Raw genomic sequence first — 19,989 nt, 5'->3', positions numbered from 1 at the left:
GAAGGCTGGTGAGAGCGGGGCTGCGGCGGGGCGCGCTCCCCCCGGACACATTAGCGCTGATTTCTTTATGGGTTTTAATGACCACATTTTTTCCAGTGTCATTTTTTTTGAGGGGAGCACGATCCCGTGTGCCGCCCGGCCCCGCCGCAGCCTCCGCGGCCCCATAAGTTTGGGGACATTCGGGAGGGAGGATGTCGCCCCCGGCCCCGCCGCTCCCCTCCTCCCCGCAGCCCGGGTAAGCGCGGTCCTCCCCGAGCTGCGAACCCGTGCGAGCGGGGTGACGGGGGCGATGCTCCTCGGCGCCGCCGCCCCCGCCCGCCGCCCCCCGCCGCTGCGCGCCCGCGCCCTCACCTGCGCCCGCTCCGCTCCGCGCCCGCTCCGCCGTCTCCCGCCGCAGCCGCGCCCCCCGGGCCAGCGGGGAGGGCTCTGCCGCCCGCCCCGGCCCGCCCCGCCGGCCCCCGGCCCGCCCCCCGGCCCCCGCTCGCAGCCTCCCGACGGAAAGGGGAGGGGGCGCGGGACCACCCCGCGTGCGGGCAGCATCCCTCCTCCTGCGGGAACGCATCTCCGCCCTGCCCGCGGATCCGCAGCCTTTCCTTTCGCAAGGCGGCATCCCTGCTCCTGGGGCAGGAGCCCTCTCCCCTCTCATCTCCTCACAGGTCGTGCACAGCAGCAGACGCGCAAATCGCCAGCTATGCTCCAGGCGAAGGTCTCCCTCGGCGCCGAGCTGCGGTTCTCAGTTTGGGTTCCAATGGCACAGGGAGAGAGGGCACACACACCCCGGCGGAAGAGACCGCTGGCATCTGCGGATCCAGCTTTTGCCTGGCTCCGGGGGAAGGAAGGGGGGCTCGCTCCTGGCAGCTGGGCTTGTTCTTGGTCTTTTTTTTGTCCCACCAGGAACGTTTGCAGCTTTAAGCACACAGTTGGGGCTGCTGTGGGAGCTACACCTTCAAAGGTCGTGGCAAGGACCGTTCTTAGGCTTAAACTAACCCTTGCCCGAAACACCAGAGAAGTGCCTCTCTCGTATCAGCCTTTTTTCCTTCAGCTGAGAGCTGACTTTAAAAAAACTGCAACTCCAGCTGTTAGAGATTGATGTGAGGGCCTCCAGAAGAAGGACTTCCAAATGCCACCGATGAAACTACACATGAAACTATAGTTCTGACGCCTGAATGTCCCCATTCACCTCCACGGGGAGCTGCCTGACGCCCACAAACCTTTTAAGGACCTTAACTACTTCTCAGATTGTTTGCACATAAGAAGCCACACACAGAGCACACTTTGAACCTGCCAACAGCTTCCAGTGTAGGCCAGCCTTAGAAAAACACACATGGCCTCCCCCTCCCTTACCTTCTTTGCTGAAAAAAGGGTACAAAATGGGTTTGTTGGGCTGAAACATCAGGCAGGAGGGCAGAAACGGGGATTGAGCTACCACGAGAACTGCTGTTTCAAAAGCTCCCCTCTGAACCATGTTTGCTTGCTGCACTCAGGGTAACAACCCTCCTCTGGAAATCCCTCTTCTCCATGGCGTGGGCCAGAAGTTCTCATTACAGCCCCCTGCTGCATTACAGCCCAGCACGGCCCCTGTGTGTGAAGAAGCTTTCCCTCGTTGCAGTGGGAGGCAGGAGGGAGGAGAGAAGGGTGAGAAAAAGGGCTAAGGTGAGGAGGATAATGTGTGTGCTGCCTCAGGGCTGGCACAGCAGAGGCAGGCTGTCATCAATCCCCTTCAGAATCCAATTCTTCCTGCTGCTCCAGGGGAAGATGGCAGCACCAAAGGCTACGGTGCACGGGCAATAAATAACAGGGGCTATGGCAGTCAAAGGAGCTGGGCAGAAGATGGATAAGCTTGAAAGAAGAGCCAGGCCCAGCTGTAGGCTCTACTTTTCTTTCTAGGCCCACGCTGAAGCGCTGGTGACGTGCAGCAAGCCAGACACACCACACTTTCTCCTTTTGTCCCTGTCACTAAGTAAAGGAAAAAAACCCCTAACAGTCTGTGTTGTTTCTTAGCTAACACGATGCAGGACTCATTACGGCATGGCTGGGGAGCAGGCGGCTGCACTGCCAGCTTAGGGCTCTGGGCCTACAGACAACAAATTTGTACCTAATTAGTTTTTTCTCTAGGCAACAGGAAGAGAAGACAACCTTCGGATATTTAGTTAGAAGAAATTAAGTGTCCTTTGTGTCCTATTTGATAGGACAAGAAGTAGCTGGTGTTGTTAGCTGCAAAGGAGAGAGTTAAGAGAAAAACAACCTATTTCTGGATCAGCGCCGAAAGGTTGAGAGTAAGGATGCTGGAGGGCTGGCATCTGACAGGCTGAAAGCAGAGAGCAGAGGAAAACGTTCCCCACTAACCTCTAGAGATGCCTGGGGCTGTTTTTTGGCCCTAATATTTGTTGCCTCCAGCCCTGCCACGGCAGCAAACCCTGAGCAGCTGCATGATGGCCGAGCTGCTGCTTTGCCTCACTGAAGGAGGTGGACTAGCAACCCCTTGAACCATCTCTCTCAGGCACATGCCTATGATCTCATGCTAAACTAAAAGGAGGCTAATCTTAGCATAAATTTGCACTTCTCCCATCTTTCATAAGCATAAAATGAAGGTGGAACACAGAGCACTCGCAGGAAAGCAGTGTAGCAGGGAAGATTAATGTAGGAACTGACAGCAGACTTGGCAGCATCAGCTCTGGCAACCTGCTTCAAGGGAAGGCTGGGCCGAGGTACAGCGGGTGAGGAGGCACCTTCAGGCAGACAGAGGGGCTGGGGCAGCAACTGGGGAGCAGCCCTTCTGCCCCTCTGCCAGAAGCCCCCTGTGCTCCAGCCACCCTGGCTGCCAACTCATCCTCAGCCAAACACCAGCAAAAAGAAAATGTTAGGAGGCTGCGGCTGCATCTCAGCGGCTCGTGTGGTGACTGAAGCTGTTCTGGCTGCCTCTGTGAGAACCAGCTCATTTTAATATCATTATTCTCCCCTCATGAATAACTGGGGATATACAGATATCTCCTTCTCTATCTATACCCGGGATCTGTGTACTACAGCTGTGCCCTTACGCTGGTGCACACCTACGTCCCGATCCTCCCAGCTCTCACCAAAACCCGAGTGTTTTTAGATTCAGTTCTGCTGCCAGCAGATGGGCCTTGCAAGACTTAAAATTCAGATCTTTTGCAGCCAACCACAAGTGTCTCAAAATGCACAGAATAATTCAGGTAGTTTATTGCCTACAGATGACACACAACACCTAGGAAAGGAAACAAGACCAAACGCACGCACACGGTGGTGCATTGCAGGCGACTTATTGCTGCAATAATCACTCCTGCTTGTCAATACCAAGATTGCTGCTTTGTACAGTTAATCACACCAGTTCTGCTTCAGTAATCTCAGTGCATACATTAAAACCCCAAAAGCACTTGAAGTATTTACCGGTTTGTGTTAGTTAAAAAACTGGCAGCCATGATGTTTTTATGTCACAGGATGATTGTTTTTTGGCCTGCTCACAAAACCTGCTACAAGAGACTTGAGCACTACTCATGTCATCTCCTGTTCACCACAAAGGGACTGTAGGACACAAGGCTTGTCAACAGTGCAACCGTGGTCATGGTTGAGTGTAAAAATAGTTCAAAAGACACATTTGGTAGAAGTCACGGATAATGGCCCAAAGATCCAGTCCCTACAGATCTGATATCCACAGCTTCATAGAATGGTAGGGGTTGGAGGGGACCTTTAGAGATCATCCAATCCAACCCCTCTGCAGAAGCAGGTCCCACCTAGATCAGGTCACACAGGAACGTGTCCAGGTGAGTCTTGAAGACCTCCAAGGAAGGAGCCTCCTTGGTTTGATGTCTACTGACAGTAGAATATGGCACTCACAGACGAGCTTTCTAAACAGGGAACTGGATGTGGCTCAGGAGCCCACAGGAATAATGTGCAGTAGAAGCCAGGGTAAGCACTTCTGCAGAGAGATGAGAAGAGGGAAGGGGGATTCCGCTTTGCTCCCTCTTCTAAATGACACTGGTGCAGTTGCAGAGCCCAGTGGCCTCTCCCGTAGCGAGAGAAGTGGAATATCGAATTCAGTGCAGCAAACAGGAATATGCAGCTCACAAGACTTTCAAAGATAATATATGCTAAAAAAAACCCACCTATGGTTGAGACAATTAGGTCCCCAAGAGTGTTTCACACAGCTCCAGCTTTAGGATTTGTAATTATTAAAATCATGTTACTGAATCAAGAGAGGTCACTAAAGCCAAGCTTCTGTATTCTGCTTCAGCTACGATTAGGAAGCAGGAGGTCTGTAGAGGAAGTATGCATTAGATGCTCAGTGTCAACTAGCTTGGAACACAGCAGTTTAAAAATCATTACAGATTAAAAGTGGTCGATTCTTTAGCACCTCTCCTTCCAGTCCCTTCTTGCACTACACTCTCAGTCATCTTTGTTTTGACTTAAGAGAAGCACAACAGGGCATGGTTCCGTTTACGTGACTCATCAGGTGCTCTTCTGGCAGCTAAAAAGAAAAAGAAATTTAATTACTATTATATAGTTCTGCAGGCAACTTTCAGGCTGAATTATCACCAAATGCCATTTGGAAACATATGGTATAAATATGTGATTAACTCCATTCTCTTCAGATGAGAAATAAAGCTCAAGAAGGCACCTACCTCTGGTTAATAATTCCTTTCAAAAGAGCCCACTTACTGCTCCTGACACCGGGTCCAAGTCTATGTCATAGAAACAGGGTCTTGTAGGAAGTCCTGGCATGGTGCTCATCTGGACAACAAGAGATAAAATGTTAAAGTGGAAGCAGCATAGTTTCATGCAGAAGCTGTCACACAGTCCCAGCCAGTGCAGCTCCTTGCACACATACATACTAGTTGGATGTGTACCACTTTGAAGCATACTGTGACATTCAGCAACTCCTGGCTCAAGGAGACAGATCTGGGGTTTTTGGCTTTTTACAATGAGGATTTAGTTTGGCTTCTGCCTCTGCCCATGAGAGAGCCCAAGATCTAGCAAAGTGCTCTAGACATGCAGCTGACCAGGCATTTATGGACTTGGCTGTGGTGAGACAGCAATCACCTGTGGCAGTTTCTTGGTTATTAAAATGAGGAAACATGTTTTAATATGACTTTGCCAACTGTAAAGTCTCAGTTGATAAAAATTCCTTAAGAGTCTAGAAATGTGTAATAATTAGGAAGAATTGTTGTTCAGAAGAGTTTATTTTTTCATGAGATAAACTGAAATAGAGAGAGGACAGTTCTCCTGCCTGGAACTCCTCTGAGGTGTTCAAGTCAGAAGGGCTGTGCATTGGCAAAACAGCTCCCAGCACTACACCTACCTCAAGCCACTGTCCCACTGCCCAGTTCCAGAGCCACAGAACACAAAGCTGGTGGGATCTGCACTTGGCTTGAATTACTAATGCAGCTGGCAGGATTTCCCCTTCCCTAACTCAGCCAACGTGGGTGTTCTACAAAGGTGGGTGAGTCGTGACCCTGCTTGGCAGTTTGTGCCAGCAGTCATTCACCCCTTCAAGAAAAAGCTTTGAGGTCTCATTTTCTATCTGCAACATCCAGCCTCAGCTTTCACAATCAGTATTGTTATGCCTGTCTCCATTAGATTAAAGATCTCTCTGGCAACCTGGTATTTTCTCCCTGAGCAAGTATTTTGCACGCTAATCAAATTACCTCCCCATCTTCCTTTTGATAATAAGCTGAGCAGCAAGGAGGCAAAGCTTTGTTGGTTAGGCATTTTCTGCAGTTCTCAGAACTGTTCAAGGAGCTTTTGGAGTCTCATCCTATTTTCCCAAGCTGTTTACAAGTGCTAATGCCAGTCCAGCAACACACCACTGCAAACTTTGCATAGCTTACTTGGAGGTAAAAACCAAAAATCACTTAAAGCTTTCTCTTGGCAACGAATTCCAGGAGCTGCACGAGCTCTTTGTCAGAGCCACTGCTTTCCCAGACAGAGAATAGGGGGTCTACAGAGAATTAAGGGAGTTACAGAGAAGACCCTCATTCCTTGTCTTTCTGTTTAGCTGTGTAAATATTTTGCTCTCAAGAGGCAAGGTATTAAGAGACTCAAAATGCCCAGAAGGGTTTTCCTGTTCTCACCATAGTCACGCAGAGCAAGAAACCTCCTATTTATGTATGTGCCACTGAAGAATTGGAGCTTTACAGGTCTCTACCTACAGATTCAGAGGGCCACAGGAGAAGCTGGGATGGTCACATTCAATAGAGTGGTGGGGGCATATTGCTGAAGATGGGCCTGACTGTTTCTTGCACTTTCTATTTTGAAAGGAGTGGTCAATTTTCCTCTTTTCAGTACAGGATCATTTCCATTTAGGCTACTGATTCACTGTACAAGTGTCTACAGTGCTTAATGTGCTCAGCTACTTTCAGAACTGAATAAAGGAACTTTTCCTCCATTATCCTCCTGCCCTTCAATACCCCACGTGCTCAGCTAGAACACAGGGCAATTCACACTATTTACTTACATGACAAAATTAGACCACATGTTTATCATCAATCCTTTTGGCAAGACTTCCAACAAAACAAATCCCAACTGAACATGGATTATTTACTGCACTTGTGGAACTTCCTAAAATAAATACCATTCAGGAACTGAAAAAACAGAGCTGAATAAACAATTTGGTTTTACTTCATCAGCAGCACCAGGAAAGAAACCCAAGAGATTTGGGTCCTGTCATTTATTTCACTTCCATTACCTTCCATGCTCAAAGTTAAATCTAGGTAATTTCTGAAATTTTATTTCCTTTAAAGGCTCAAAGTACAACAGCTGCAGTTTTGAACCAGAAAGGGAAAAAACCCAACAATCAGAAGCTGAGGAAAAAACCAAGTGTGACACATCTTTGTGATTAACTTCAGACAACAAGAGTACTCATGCACCTGTGATTAATTTTACCTCAAATCTCTCATCAAAGCTTCTGCATGGAGCTACGTTTTTGCTGCATTTTCGGCTCACACTTCAATGGCTGCTGCCAAAGATTTATTCTGAGGCTAACACACCTCCTGCTGAATGGGTTTAAAATAGTGATGGGATTCAAAATGCCCTGGAATTGCTTCTCAAAAGGATGACCCTTCCCTGGCTTTGTAGACACCACAGAAGAGCGACTTTCACATCCCTAACCAAAGGGCTTACTGTTAATTCTGGCAGAATGAACACCGTGATTTACTACATGTCCAAGAAAACATTAGGAATCTGAGAAAGGAGCAGAAAAGAAAGACTCTAACTCCATAGAAACTGAAGGAATCAGAAAGAGAGCCAAAATGTTAGTTTTAACGTCTGAAAACATCTTTCTCTCGTGTAGCTTATTGATGCTGTGTATCCTTTCCAGCTCCAGTGCTTATAAAAAACACTAATAAATCATTGTTTGGATTAATTCTTTGCTTTCACAAGCAAGAACAAACATGCCATCTTACACTTTACACCAAAACACAAATTACTCTTTAAAAAGATGGATGAGTCAGGCTTTAATCAGGATGTGGTTATTTTATTTACACTGGCTAATCTAGAAACCCTTACCTATCTGTTTTCAAAAAAAACCCAAACCCAAAGATAACCAATACTTGGCTCTATCTAGCATTTGAAGGAAAAAGGGATCCAGCTCTTAAAATCAGCAAGTTTTCATCATGTGAGGTGTGCACCCTTAAAAAAATGTTGCTATGAAGACTTCAGAAGCAGGTTCAGGCACACACATGAGAAAAGAAAACAGCAGAGCTGCTTGCTGCAACTGCACAATCTCCTAAAAGAATCTAATATTTGCCCAGAAGAGATTCCTCAGGTCTGATTTCCAGTAGATCTTTTCATCCTGACATTCTTTCCTCAGATCCAAATCTGAATGTTAGTTGATTTTGCAGGCCCTCCTCATTCTGCCAGGCAATTCATAGCAAAGTCATTCCAGGATTCCATCTCCACTGTAGCTACTCTCTCAACTCTAAGCCGACACTATGCCAATCACGTTAAAGAACAGAAACTGCACACTCAAAGGCACAGTGAAATGGAATGGTGGAAGTGATGGAGGCTGAACAGCAAACAGATGGTCAGCAAAACCAAACCAAACGGGAGGGGAGACTGATAAGTGATTAATAGTTCAGGTCAGCTTCACGTTGGAGGTGTCTCATCAAAAGCTGTTTGCTTTGTAAGCTCTGGAGGAGTTGTCCTGTTCTACTCCGATCTGCAGGTGTCTACAGACTTGACCTGCAGCACTGCAAAGTGCTTTCACTGGGAATATAAAGTCACAAACAGCAATTAGGTGGGCTGAGGACTCCTCTCCTCCCCTCTAACAGAGGGCAGTTCCCAGAATCTATTAGCTACAGAGCTCACTCTTTCCTCCAGATCAAGGAAGACAGAGATGTGAGACCTGAGGATTACACTGCGGGCTTGAAAAGTATTCCAATGGTCAGATGGTCTGTTTCAGCTTCCTCCTGAAACAAAACCACTTAAGGGCATCTAAATACCCTGGACTATTAAAAAACCAACTGCTAATGACCAGGACTGTCCCAATTTAAGATACCTTTTGTAGTGCCTACTGGACTGCACCTGCAGTTTCTCCCTAGGCCCACACGTACCGTTCCAACCAGCGGATAGAGGAACCCAGCCCCAACGCTGGCCCGGATGTCTCGGATGGGCAGAACGAAACCTGTGGGTGCTCCTTTTCGTTCAGGGTCATGAGATAACGATAAGTGAGTTTTAGCCATGCAGATTGGCAGGTTTCCAAACCCCTGGGAAAGGCAATGAAATGAGATAGAGGGAGAAAGAGGAGAGAAATGAGTGAAAACCCCATCACTTTTCCTGTGCACAAAGGTAATTGCTCTAATCTGCTGTTCTCTGCAACAGAAGACATCATATCAAGACATTTGACTCCTCACCAACTGCTTCACCCACAGCTTGCCAGACCCATTGACAATTCTGCATTCCTATTCCTTCTCCCAAATTCTCTTCCTGCTCCCAGGACATCCAAATGACAAAAATAAGAAACGGTGTGGAAGTGTTAGATGCACAACCTTGGTAACAAACTTACTTTCTATCCTCTTCCCAAAAGTTTAAACAGCTCACATCTGAAGTGCTTGTTCAGCTGAGGCCAATTAGGAATGATTGATCAATATAATTACAGGTTGTGAGGAAGTGGCAATTACATGCCTACAGTTTTTTGATGAGGCTTGTAAAGGAACATACAAGAAACATGAAAGCAAGAAGCTAGTATTTGCCAGTAGTAAACGGATTGCACAAGCAAGAGCACACTGTAAAAAACAAACAACGGTTGGTTCTCACACTGCTCTTCGCTTCAAAGCCCTTCATTAATGCAGAAGCAGGTAAATTCCCACCAGTGTCACACCAGAGATGAGTAAAAGCAGCACAACCACCAGAAAGCACCAAATTCAACAACCAGACGCCAGGTTCAAGACTTAGAAAAACAGGATGTTTTTTTTTCCACAAGAACTATTGCATCACTTGTGGAACTCTGTCCACAGTGTAACTGAGACTCCTAAAAAATGCATATGGGTTCAAAAACTGATTAGACAACACAGGGGAACAAGGTAAAAGAAATCATCACAGACTATTTAGTACCAACATGACCACAATTCGGTTACCAAATTGCTAAAGGACTGGAGAGTGAAGTAGAGAAAGATCCCTGAATTCTCCTGTCTTTCTCTCTCAGGTTAGATGAGTTCTGTCTTCTCCCCTAAAAGCCAGGACCAGTTTCTCCCTTCCCGTACCACCTCCTCTTCCTCCTCTGCCACAGTAGCGTCTAATGAGTCCTGGACAAGGACATGTTTTGAGTGACAATTCCCTTCACACACAGTTTGAACATCCACCACTATTCAATAGAAATAGTTTAAATGAAAAGCACCACTGGCACCAGGTGATATGGAAAACTCACTTGCTTAGTGTACATGGCTACTTTCTCCTCTGCCTCTGGAAGTAGCTCAATGTCACTTGCCCCGTAGATCTTCTGTGCAATAAGCTTGATCTTATCTACAACAGGGAGCTGGAAAAAAGAGACAGGCAAGTCAGTGTGGCCAAACTACAAAGAGCTAGAACATCACAGCAGCTCCACAATCCCTCAGATGTGTTGTGCAATGCTCACCTGCAGATACATTCCCATTTGCTGTTAGAACAAAGCTATACAGTAATTTGAGGGTTTTCAAAACACATGTCACTTATCCTGTTGCAGTGGTTTCTTGTGGTAAGAGCAAAACTAGTTTACTACAGTGAGAAACACACATACACAGCAGTATTTCTGGTAAGTTGAGCTTACATGTTTATTATCTCCACTGCAAAAGAGGCATCTTTATTTTCCCTGAAGTTTAAGTCAAAAAGTAGACAAAAATAATTTGACAGAATACAAGTTATGGTTAAATAACAGCACAAATAAAGCAGGTTAGAAAGAAAAACTGAAAGCATCTATTATGTAGCTGAAGTAGATATAATGATAGCTCTGTACCTCATTAGGTTCTTGAATGGGTGCTTGCTATTAAAAGGAAGATTCAGGCTATAACCTGGGATCTAACAGTGACTTAATTACCTCTAAGTCATCCGTCAAATTTGCTTAGTGTGCAAAGTCATTACACATACTCTCTTCTGCCCCAACCTGTAGTGGGACATTACTTGTAGTGAACAATAAAAAAAGTCTAAACTAGTCCAATTCTGTTCCACAGAATCCCACCCTGAGCAACGGGTGCACTCAGAAGCTCTGCAGTGACGTAACAGGTTTGGTCAGCCTCGTTCCATTCCATGCTCTGACAGGAATGCAGGTGTCAAGTTCAAGAATTAAACTTTAACTACCCTGGAACATGGCTGACATGGCAGAAACCCGTTTGTCATCTCTAATAGAATCATGGCAGCACTGCTCAGTGGCAAAAGTAAACAATATTTCATTGGGTAGTCAAAACCAACAAGAACTGGCTAACTAGGTATTTGGGACTGGTGGAATAAATGTGTTTTACCACCAAATTTCTACTCAGTTTCTCAGAGCAGCCTTTCAGACAGCATTTGGCAACTTAAGCTGCTGGAACCAAATGATCTCCACCTTATGAGCAAAGTACTTCTGCAATACTGCACATTCTTACCTCCAGGTTATAGAGGAACCTGAAGTTGGTGGGTGTCTGCGATGCCCTCTGAACAGCTCGGGCCAGTGTAAGTGCTCCTTTACCTCCCTCTGCCCAGTGAGTGCACTCCACAGCATCGAATGCTCCTGCTTCCTTTGCCAGTTGTACTACAAGGGCCAGCTCAGCCTTTGTATCTGTTCTGTAAGGAGAAAAGTTTGCCTATTTGTACCAGAATGCACACATGGGAAATTACCTGGTTGCTCTAATCATTTTCCCTTTTGCCCAGATCCAAAAGCTGTTCAAAGAAAATTGCAGAATCCAGCCATCAGGAGGCTGCTGAAAGGTGAAGGAGGCTGTTCCACAGAGGAGCAGACAGTGACAGGTAGCTCTGGAACTACAGCTTTCCAGATTTTCAACTGTTTTGCCTAGTATTGGCAAACCCACAAAGGCACCACTAGTGCTCATTTAGTTGTGCTACATCACATACACACAATGAGCTCAAAACCAGCATCTCCCTAGATCAGCCAATATGCATGTACTTCAGATGACGGATCCTTAGCTGGTGTCAGCTTTAACATACCACTTCAGGCCCTCCTGCTTGTATACAAAGGCCACACACAGACACAATTTCCTGTGTAGTAGAAGGTGCAGAGCCCCTATCTCAGCAGGGCATAACTATTCCATGCAGCAGACCTGCCAATGGCACAGGCACCTCCTCATCTCTTACCAGTTTAAGATCCCACATGGTCACAGGCACCTTTTGTCCACAGGAATTTGGTCAGTCAGGGTGCAAGTCATGGTAGATAATAGTCATAAAATCCTAAACTAATTTAAACCAAGGAGTGCATTTGAAATGACCAAGCAGAGCTCCTCTATTTACTCAGCATCTTCCAACAATGCAAAACGCTACACACAATACATCAACAGTACTGAAAGCAAGAGTGTGTGGTGGATGCAGCATATCAAGTGTCACAACTTTATGCCCATGCATCACTTCCATGTCCCCAAGCTGACTTACTTGAAAGCATTGACAGCCACGACTACTGGGACACCGAACATCTGTGCATTTTGGATTTGCTTGTTCAGGTTACTACAGCCTTTTGCCAACAGTTCAAGATTCTGTAAAAAAGACAGCAAGCAGGAATCAGGTTTTATCAGGGGAAACTGAAACTTTTGTTCCAAACCCACTATGTCCACACCTATGTTAAAAAAGTCTAAGGGGGAATGAAACCACAAAGGCAAATCCCCAGCACTCCTTTCCGAATGGCCCAGACCAGGGCATGCTTTTGGATGGAAGACAGGAAAAGGAATGGCTGTTTCTAACAATCATTGGTTTCAGTTGCCAAGCCAAGGTAAGAAAAATCACTTTTAATTGTTTTTTTGTTAGTGAAGTAACACCTGTGCTCATTATCTTCCCACAGTAAAGCCCAGTTTCCCCCTATGACACATTCTTCTTAATGTATTAAATATCATTAGCAGTGAATTTTGTGACACTTGTTTGAAATGTGCAGCAACAGCTTTTGGTTTACATGCATTTGCATTTGGCAGCATCAGAGACTATTCATGGAAACCCAGATATTTCACCCCTTCCCATGCAAAGGACAATCCACAAGTGAAAAAGCTGCAGCAACATAAAGACAGACAGATTATTCAAAGCTGAGACTTCAGGTCCTTTTCCTCTCTGCTTGCAAAGGAGCTTGGGGGGGGAGAATAAAACCAAGAATTACTGCTGCTGAGAGTAATTAGAGAGGCACTCTGAATATTTTCAGAGACAGTATTTCAGCCAGGCAATTACTCCATGCTGAGAGGGTCAGGGGACACAGAGTGGATATTACTATGAAAAATTGAGCTCACAGACAATTGCATGAGCTCAGGAGAAACAAAAAGGCTCTGGATACTGGCAAGGTCAAGTACAATAAATGCTTGACAGAGCAGAGCCAAAGTAACACCATAAAAAAAGAAAGAAATAAAAGGAGAGAACTATTACAGCTTGTATGAGGAAGCATTTCCTTGTCAGCTAAAGAAACGACACACTAGCTATCCAGGCGTGCACTGCATGACAATATTGTGTCATGACTGCAGTTAGCTGGTCAACTGTGACAGCAGATAAAGCAGGTTACCTCTTCCATGTACTCCTTTGGCAAAGGTACTCCAGCAGTCACCTGGGGAAAAAAGAAGTGAAGAAAAAATAAGAAACTCGTAAGATTTTTATCCATGACAGGATTTCATGCTTGATTCCTGTTAAATGGCATCAAGATACAATATTCCACTCCAGGCTGGCCCTTGTTTTCTTAGCAAAAAAAAAACCCCAAAAGGAGGAATAAAAGATGGCAAGATGTACTCACAATACAACAAGTGACTGTGGTAATATCACAAGTGCCCCAGCATACAAGCACTTCAAAAGGACAATAGAACAAGCAGGTGTGTAGCTGTAACGTGCTACAGCGCAGCAGCTTACACGCAACAGGGACATACAGATTCCTTCTACAACTGCACACCTCAAGACAATTATGAACCCTACAGGGCTTTAAGTGACTGGATCAGAACAAGAGCCTCTCAGGTTTGAAGAACACCTTGCCAAGTACTTACTGCAGGCCCTCCTCCATGCATTTTCAGAGCTCGGACAGTAGCGACCAACACCACCACGTGAGGCCGGAGACCGGAATAGCGGCACTTAATATTAAAGAATTTCTCCATGCCTATGTCTGCACCGAATCCTGCTTCTGTGACTAGAGTAGGAATTAAAAGAAAAGAAGCTTGTGAGAGACTGCTGGGTGGAGGAATAATGCTCTGATTAGAATCAGAAGCTTCTTCCTGAGACAAAAAAACCCCCTAAAGACAGCCATGACAGAAAGAGGTAGATTCCTCTCCGCAAAGCAAACAGCAAGCAAACAAAACACCACACCCCACACACTTACCAACAAATCCCTCTTTACCCACAAGCTTCAGTGCTATTTTGTCTGCCAACACTGAAGAATTTCCATGTGCAATATTGGCAAAAGGTCCAGCGTGAACAAACACTGGTGTTCCCTAGAAAAAGGGGGAATATGAGAGAAAAAAATCAGAGGGTACAATTTAGCACATCTACAGCATTTCAGGAGCTAAGTACTATGGTACTTGAAGGTAAAGGAAAATGCTTTTAGAAGCTCTTAAAGCCTTCTGATCAAACAACTGTTATCAGTAATAAAGGACTTCAGGGCAAATGGGATTAGAACAATCTGCACAAGAACAGATATTAATCCCTTTAGAAAAAGGATGGCTAAATCCCAGCAACTCTGCTCTCTCTGCTGCTGTTCTCCTGCATAAACATCATTTAGATTCCCAAAACACCTCCTGACATTAAAGACAACAGAACAGAGAGAGAGCACAGTCTAGTGAGCTTCCTTGGATTCGTCCCATGTGTCAACAGCAAACCTAAAAAGAAGCTAGCCTTTTCCCTAGTCCAGAGCCTTAGGGAGGAAAGCACAGCACAACTCTAAGCCAAGTGAGCCCATGCTGATTGTGATAAATCAGCTGCTTCTTGGCGCTGAGAATGTACATATAGAAAATCATCTGTGCTCACCTCTAGTGTCTGCATGAGGTTTGGTTTAATAGCATCTTTCATCAAGACAGCCAGAGCACCAGTCACTCCCTAGAAAAGAAAGAGCAATCAGTTTTGAGATGTACTTAGACTTTGAGACAGGTCTTACGCAGTGTCAAAGGCTCTGCTTTTATCCTGATGAGCTTTTGGGATCAGAACCAGCAGTTGCTGTAGATATAACTAATTCTAGTCAGGGCAAGGCAGAATAATGACCTCTGTATGCTTGTAAGAGAATCTGTGATTTCTGCTGGGAGCAGGCTCTTGGTTGTGACCTTGCTTGGCCATCAGTTTGTAGCGAAGGCGTAAAGAACAGTTGCTGTGTCAGTGCTACAGAATCACAGAATGGTAGCAGATGGAATGGAGCATCCCAACCCCCTGCTAAAGTAGGATCACCTCAATCAGGTTGCACAGGAATGTGTCCAAGTGCACTCTTACAAATGCCAGAGAAAGGACACCTCACCCTCCCTGGGCAGCCTGTGCCAAGGCTCCCTCATCTGAACAGTGAAGTTTTTTCCTCATGTTTCAGTGGAATTTCCTGTGTTTCAGCTTGTGCCCATTACCCTTTGTCCTGTCACTGGGCACTACAGACAAAAGACTGGCTCCATCCTCTTGACACCCACCCTATAGGTATTTACCAGCATTGACAAGGTCCTCTCTCAGCCTTCTTCAGGCTAAACAGCCCCAAGTCTCACAGTCTTTCCTTGTTAAAAGTTATGTTCCAGTTGCTTGATAATCTTGGTGGCCCTGTGCCCTCTCCAGCAGTTCTCTATCACTCTTGAGCTGGGGAGCCCAGAACTGGACACAGAACTCCAGATGAGGCCTCACCAGGGCAATGTAGAGAGGGACCAGAACCTCCCTCGTCCTGCTGCCCACACTGATACATCCCAGGATGCCACTGGCCTTCTTGGCCATGAAGGCACATTTCTGGCTCATGTTCAGTTTATTATCAACCAGGACTCCCAGGTCTCTCTCTGCAGAGCTGCTCTCCAGCAGGTCCTGGTGCATGGGGTTGTTCCTTCCCAGATGCAGGACTCTGCACTTGTCCTTGTTGAACCTCATGAGGTTCCTCTCTGCCCAACTCTCAAGCTGGTCAAGATCCCGCTGAATGGCAGCACAGCCTCTGGGGAATCAGCCAGTGCTCCCAGTTTGGTGCCATCAGGGAACTTGCTGAGGGTACACTCTGTCCCCTCATCCAGGTAATTGATGAATATGTTGAACAAGACTGGCCCCAGAACCAATCCCTGTGGAACTCCACTGGCCACAGGCCTTCGGTTTGACTTGGCACCATTGCTCAACACCCTCTGGGCTCTCTCATTCAGCCCATTCTCAATCCAGCTCACTGTTCACTCATCTAACTCCCACTTTCTGAACTTCCCCCGAGGATGTTATGGGAGACTGTTAAAAGCCCTGGTGAAGTCAAGCTAGACGACACCTATTGCTCTCCCCTCCTCTAATCAGCCAGTCATGTCATCACAGAAGGCTATCACATTGATCAAGCAGGATTTCCCCTTGGTGAATCCACGTGCACTACTCCTGATAACCTTCTCCTCCTTCCTCCCCTTAGACATGACATCCAGCATGAGCTGTTCCATCACCTTTCCAGGGATGGAGGTGACACCGACTGGTCTGTAATTTCCCACATTTTCCTTCTTGCCCTTTTTGATGCCTGGAGTGACATCGGCCTTCCTTGAGTCCTCAGGCACCTCACCTGTGCTCTGTGACTGTTCAAAAATGATGGAGAGCCATTGGCAGTATGCATCCATACATTTATGGGCGTCCAGCTTGCCTAGTAGATCCCTAACCCAATCCTCCTCAACCAAGTGACAGTCTTCCTTTCTCCAGACTTTTTTTGCCTGTCTTCCAGGGACAGGGCTTCAAGGTGGCGCTCAGTAACTCCGCCTTCTCAGGCACATCTGGTCCAACCCCTGCGTTGAAGCAGGTTAACCCAGAGCAGGCTGCCAAAAATTTGCCTGCGTTGGCCGGGAATCGAACCCGGGTCAACTGCTTGGAAGGCAGCTATGCTCACCACTATACCACCAACGCTCCTGAGGGCAAGGCGGGCCGGCAGCAGTGACAGCCAAGCCCTCACGTATGGATTGGTTACTGGAGCCCATTCAGTGGCACAAAGCAATCTCCTTAGGTTTTGAAGATGGATTTGTCTCGGACTTTCCTTTTCCTTCCTCTTTTCAGCAACTAGGCTCTGTATATTGGCCTTAAAAATGTCACAGCAAGCTGCTACATCCTGTCCAAGGGTGTCGTGCAGAAATAACTTTTACAGTTAAAAGACCAGGCTGACGTGATGAAAGGCAAACGCTGCAGCCTGCCTTTTCCCTGAGGTGCAGCAATATACCCTGCTGAATTCTGTTTCTTGGAAAGTGAAAAGCTTGTGATTTCATCCACAACTGCTTTGGGAAGAGAAAATGAGGGTTTGGTCATCCTCGTGACCGACAGACTCCAATGGAAACCAAACTGGTTGTTATCCAATGCTTGCAAAAGTAACTAGAATTGCTGTCATGGGCACTGAGCCAAATGTTTGCAGCAGTTATGAAAACCCTGAACTGTGATTTCTTTTTGCTTTTAATTTCAATTGTATTGCAGCACTCAATTATATGAAAGTTGAAGGTTGTTTTTTTTTAAAGGCATTCACTGCTTTGTTTCATTAGTTTCAACCTTGCCACATGAAAGCTTATTTAACATTTAAAGGATAAGCTTTAAACTTCAGTCATCTCCAGAATAATGAAAACTACAGAGTAAGATTTCCATGGTGACATTTCAGGCTTGTGCCACTCAGCAGCACCTCAACACATCCCATCTCTAAAAACCTGTAGCCACTTTTTGATTCCACATTTTATCCCAGTTTCTTTGTGCTTCCTGGCAGCACACTCACGACCGGTTATGTCAGAGCTGAAGGACATAGACATCTCACTGTATCAGTCTGGTCTCCACAATCACATTTCTACCTGCATGAGAAGTCTGTAAAACAGTCCCAATGATGCAAGACAATGGTTGTCATCAGCGCAAACATTTAACATTCAAGAGAACTTGTTGGGACAGGTCTGATTCCATCCTCTATTCTGCAGTTGCAATGGACGAAATGAAATACATTGTATTTTTCAAAAAGAAAGGTTAAAAAACCTTGAGATGAATGACTTGGACTCTACAGGTAACTCAAAGCAATTCTCTACCCAAGCACCATCTGCCTCCACTGCTGATGGGCAGCAGGAGAGACTCCTGTTTTCAAGAACAGGGTTTAAGTCAGATACTTAAGGTTAAACTAGTAGCCTACCAGAACTAGGAATTAAAATCTCAAAGCTGCCTACAGAACCTTAGCACAGGCCCTCCCTCATTACCAACAAATGCCTCATTTAAGGACACTCACAGATAGATGGTTCCCAGCCTTGTCCTTTTCCTGCCAGGCCAGAGGCAGGCCACATGCTAATCTACTGTTTCATAGGCTTATCTTGAGAGGAAAACCAAACAAATAAAAAATCCCAAATGCACAAGAAAACAAAAACCTCAGAGCAAGATAAGAGCTGGGTAAGCCTTAGTGCTGCATCTCAACTTGCTGGGAACACAGGTCAGGATATTCACCCTGGGGATTCTTCTATCCCACTGGAAACGTTCATTCAGGAAATGCAACACTAACCTCACTAGCACCACATCATGCAAATTTGCAATACTCTTTGTCTTTTGAAAAGCAGACTCTACAGGACAGCAATAAGCATGAATTTTATATCTCTAATTGACTACTGCAACAGTCCTGAGCCTGTTCTCTGTCTTGAGGGCAAGTGGCAGGGATGCAGTTCACAAGCAGGGCTCCATTGCCCTTCCCTTCTCCAAACAGGACGGCCATGTTCAAACATTTATTGGAAGAAGTGTCTGGGGCACAGGCCATTGCCCTGAAACCATGCTGAAGCACCATTTGGGAGAATGCTAGCTAACACACTCCACAAACATGCCAAAAGCTGTACTAACAATTACTGTGAGGACAGCTTCAAGCCAGTACTGAGGCTTGCAACTGCTGCTTAGGAAACAGTATGCTTTATGTACTTGTAACAGACATCACCAGTGCTACTATATCCAGTGGAAATAAAGGACTTGTGACCCTAAAAGGCTGCCTCATGGAGACCTTGCACTTTTTACAAAGGGTTTGGCTTTTGTAGCATCCACAGACTCCCAGGATAAGGTATTCCATCACCTGAAACCAAACCTCTGTGATGCTTTGCTCCTGGCTCAATGTTTTCATTGCTCCTGAGAGTCTGAGAAGCAGGATGACAGCAGGATGCATTTTGAGTTGTTCTCATTTGTATGTATTTCTAATTTTGCTGTTTATCTAGAAGCTACCATGTATTTCCCTATTAATTTCTACAGTGCTAGCTTCAACCTGACACACAGCACACCACATCACACAGGACTCTGTCCCTGCCCAGGTCACATGCACCCAAGCAGTCTCTGGATAAGGTACCAGTCACACTGCAGTAAAAAACCCACTTTGTCAATTCCAGGGGCTAAGATTTCATCTTTGATCTTCCATATACTAAGGGTCTTGTCTGGACAGAACCATCTTTATGCTTTTCAATCCAAGGAATGTCAGAAGTAACAGGAAAAAGTGTTTAAGAAATGAATGAGTCTCTTACAAGGTCATCTGTTGTAACTGGTTCTCCTCTCTTGCTGGAAGCTACTACCATTCTGCCCAGTCGCTTTTTCATATCATCCAAGCCATCAGAGAGTGCTAGAACTGCCATGATTTCACTGCTCACCGTGATGTCAAACTGAGCCTGCAAGAGTGGAATAAAGAAGATGAAGTCATTGAGATCCCCGAGCAGCAATCCTTACCTCTGTTAAATTGTTGAAACAAGGCCAATCGTCACCATCATAACAAAAACCCCAAAAATCCAGACATACAAAAGAAATCCAAAGCATTACTTTCAGAATACGCTTTGTTTAATTTGGCCATTTAAAACATTTCTTTTTTCACTGCAAAATTAAATAAACCCTACTTATTCCACTGCTATTACATGACTCTCTCCTGGTACACACGTTAATGACTCATGTAAGAACACTTAACACTGACAAATTATACATCTGACTATCACTAAACAGTACAGTAAATGACAAAAAGTCCCTCATCCCAAAATCAGATTCTCTAGGAAATGAAGGGTAGAATTCATCTGACATAATGAGACATCTCCATTGAAAGTAAGCACTCCAGGGACATTTCAAGTCAATAGCAAGAGGCTTTTCTGAGCACAACTCTTTTGAACTATTAAGTTGACAGTTGCTTAAGGGATGAGAGGAGGCACAGCTCAGATTGCCTGTTTTACTTTATTGATTATATCATGAAACTAGACAACAGGCTCA

The 19,989-nt window shown here is 45.7% G+C and overlaps 1 protein-coding gene and 1 non-coding gene across 2 annotated transcripts in view; both read right to left on the bottom strand.

Moving 5' to 3' along the window:
* Window positions 1–3,189: 3,189 nt before the first annotated feature.
* The window catches only part of MTHFD1 (methylenetetrahydrofolate dehydrogenase, cyclohydrolase and formyltetrahydrofolate synthetase 1), a 42,013-nt gene continuing 25,213 nt past the window's right edge, over window positions 3,190–19,989 (bottom strand). Inside the window, exons 18-28 of the mRNA XM_061997818.1 lie at window positions 19,266–19,406; window positions 14,611–14,679; window positions 13,967–14,078; window positions 13,638–13,777; window positions 13,169–13,210; window positions 12,067–12,167; window positions 11,070–11,247; window positions 9,881–9,988; window positions 8,568–8,720; window positions 4,641–4,749; window positions 3,190–4,486 (exon numbers count right to left, since the gene is read on the bottom strand). Coding sequence (XP_061853802.1) covers window positions 4,660–4,749; window positions 8,568–8,720; window positions 9,881–9,988; window positions 11,070–11,247; window positions 12,067–12,167; window positions 13,169–13,210; window positions 13,638–13,777; window positions 13,967–14,078; window positions 14,611–14,679; window positions 19,266–19,406 — 1,134 coding nt within the window. The 3' untranslated portion in view covers window positions 3,190–4,486; window positions 4,641–4,659. The remainder of the gene's footprint in view (window positions 4,487–4,640; window positions 4,750–8,567; window positions 8,721–9,880; window positions 9,989–11,069; window positions 11,248–12,066; window positions 12,168–13,168; window positions 13,211–13,637; window positions 13,778–13,966; window positions 14,079–14,610; window positions 14,680–19,265; window positions 19,407–19,989) is intronic.
* TRNAG-UCC (transfer RNA glycine (anticodon UCC)) lies at window positions 16,600–16,671 on the bottom strand. The gene has a single exon. It is a non-coding gene; the product is annotated as a tRNA-Gly (tRNA).

The sequence above is a fragment of the Colius striatus genome, chromosome 6, assembly GCF_028858725.1.
Source record: "Colius striatus isolate bColStr4 chromosome 6, bColStr4.1.hap1, whole genome shotgun sequence".
Classification (NCBI taxonomy): domain Eukaryota; kingdom Metazoa; phylum Chordata; class Aves; order Coliiformes; family Coliidae; genus Colius; species Colius striatus.
Note: the sequence above shows the minus strand (reverse complement) of the source record. Positions and strands in the feature narration are given on the sequence as shown.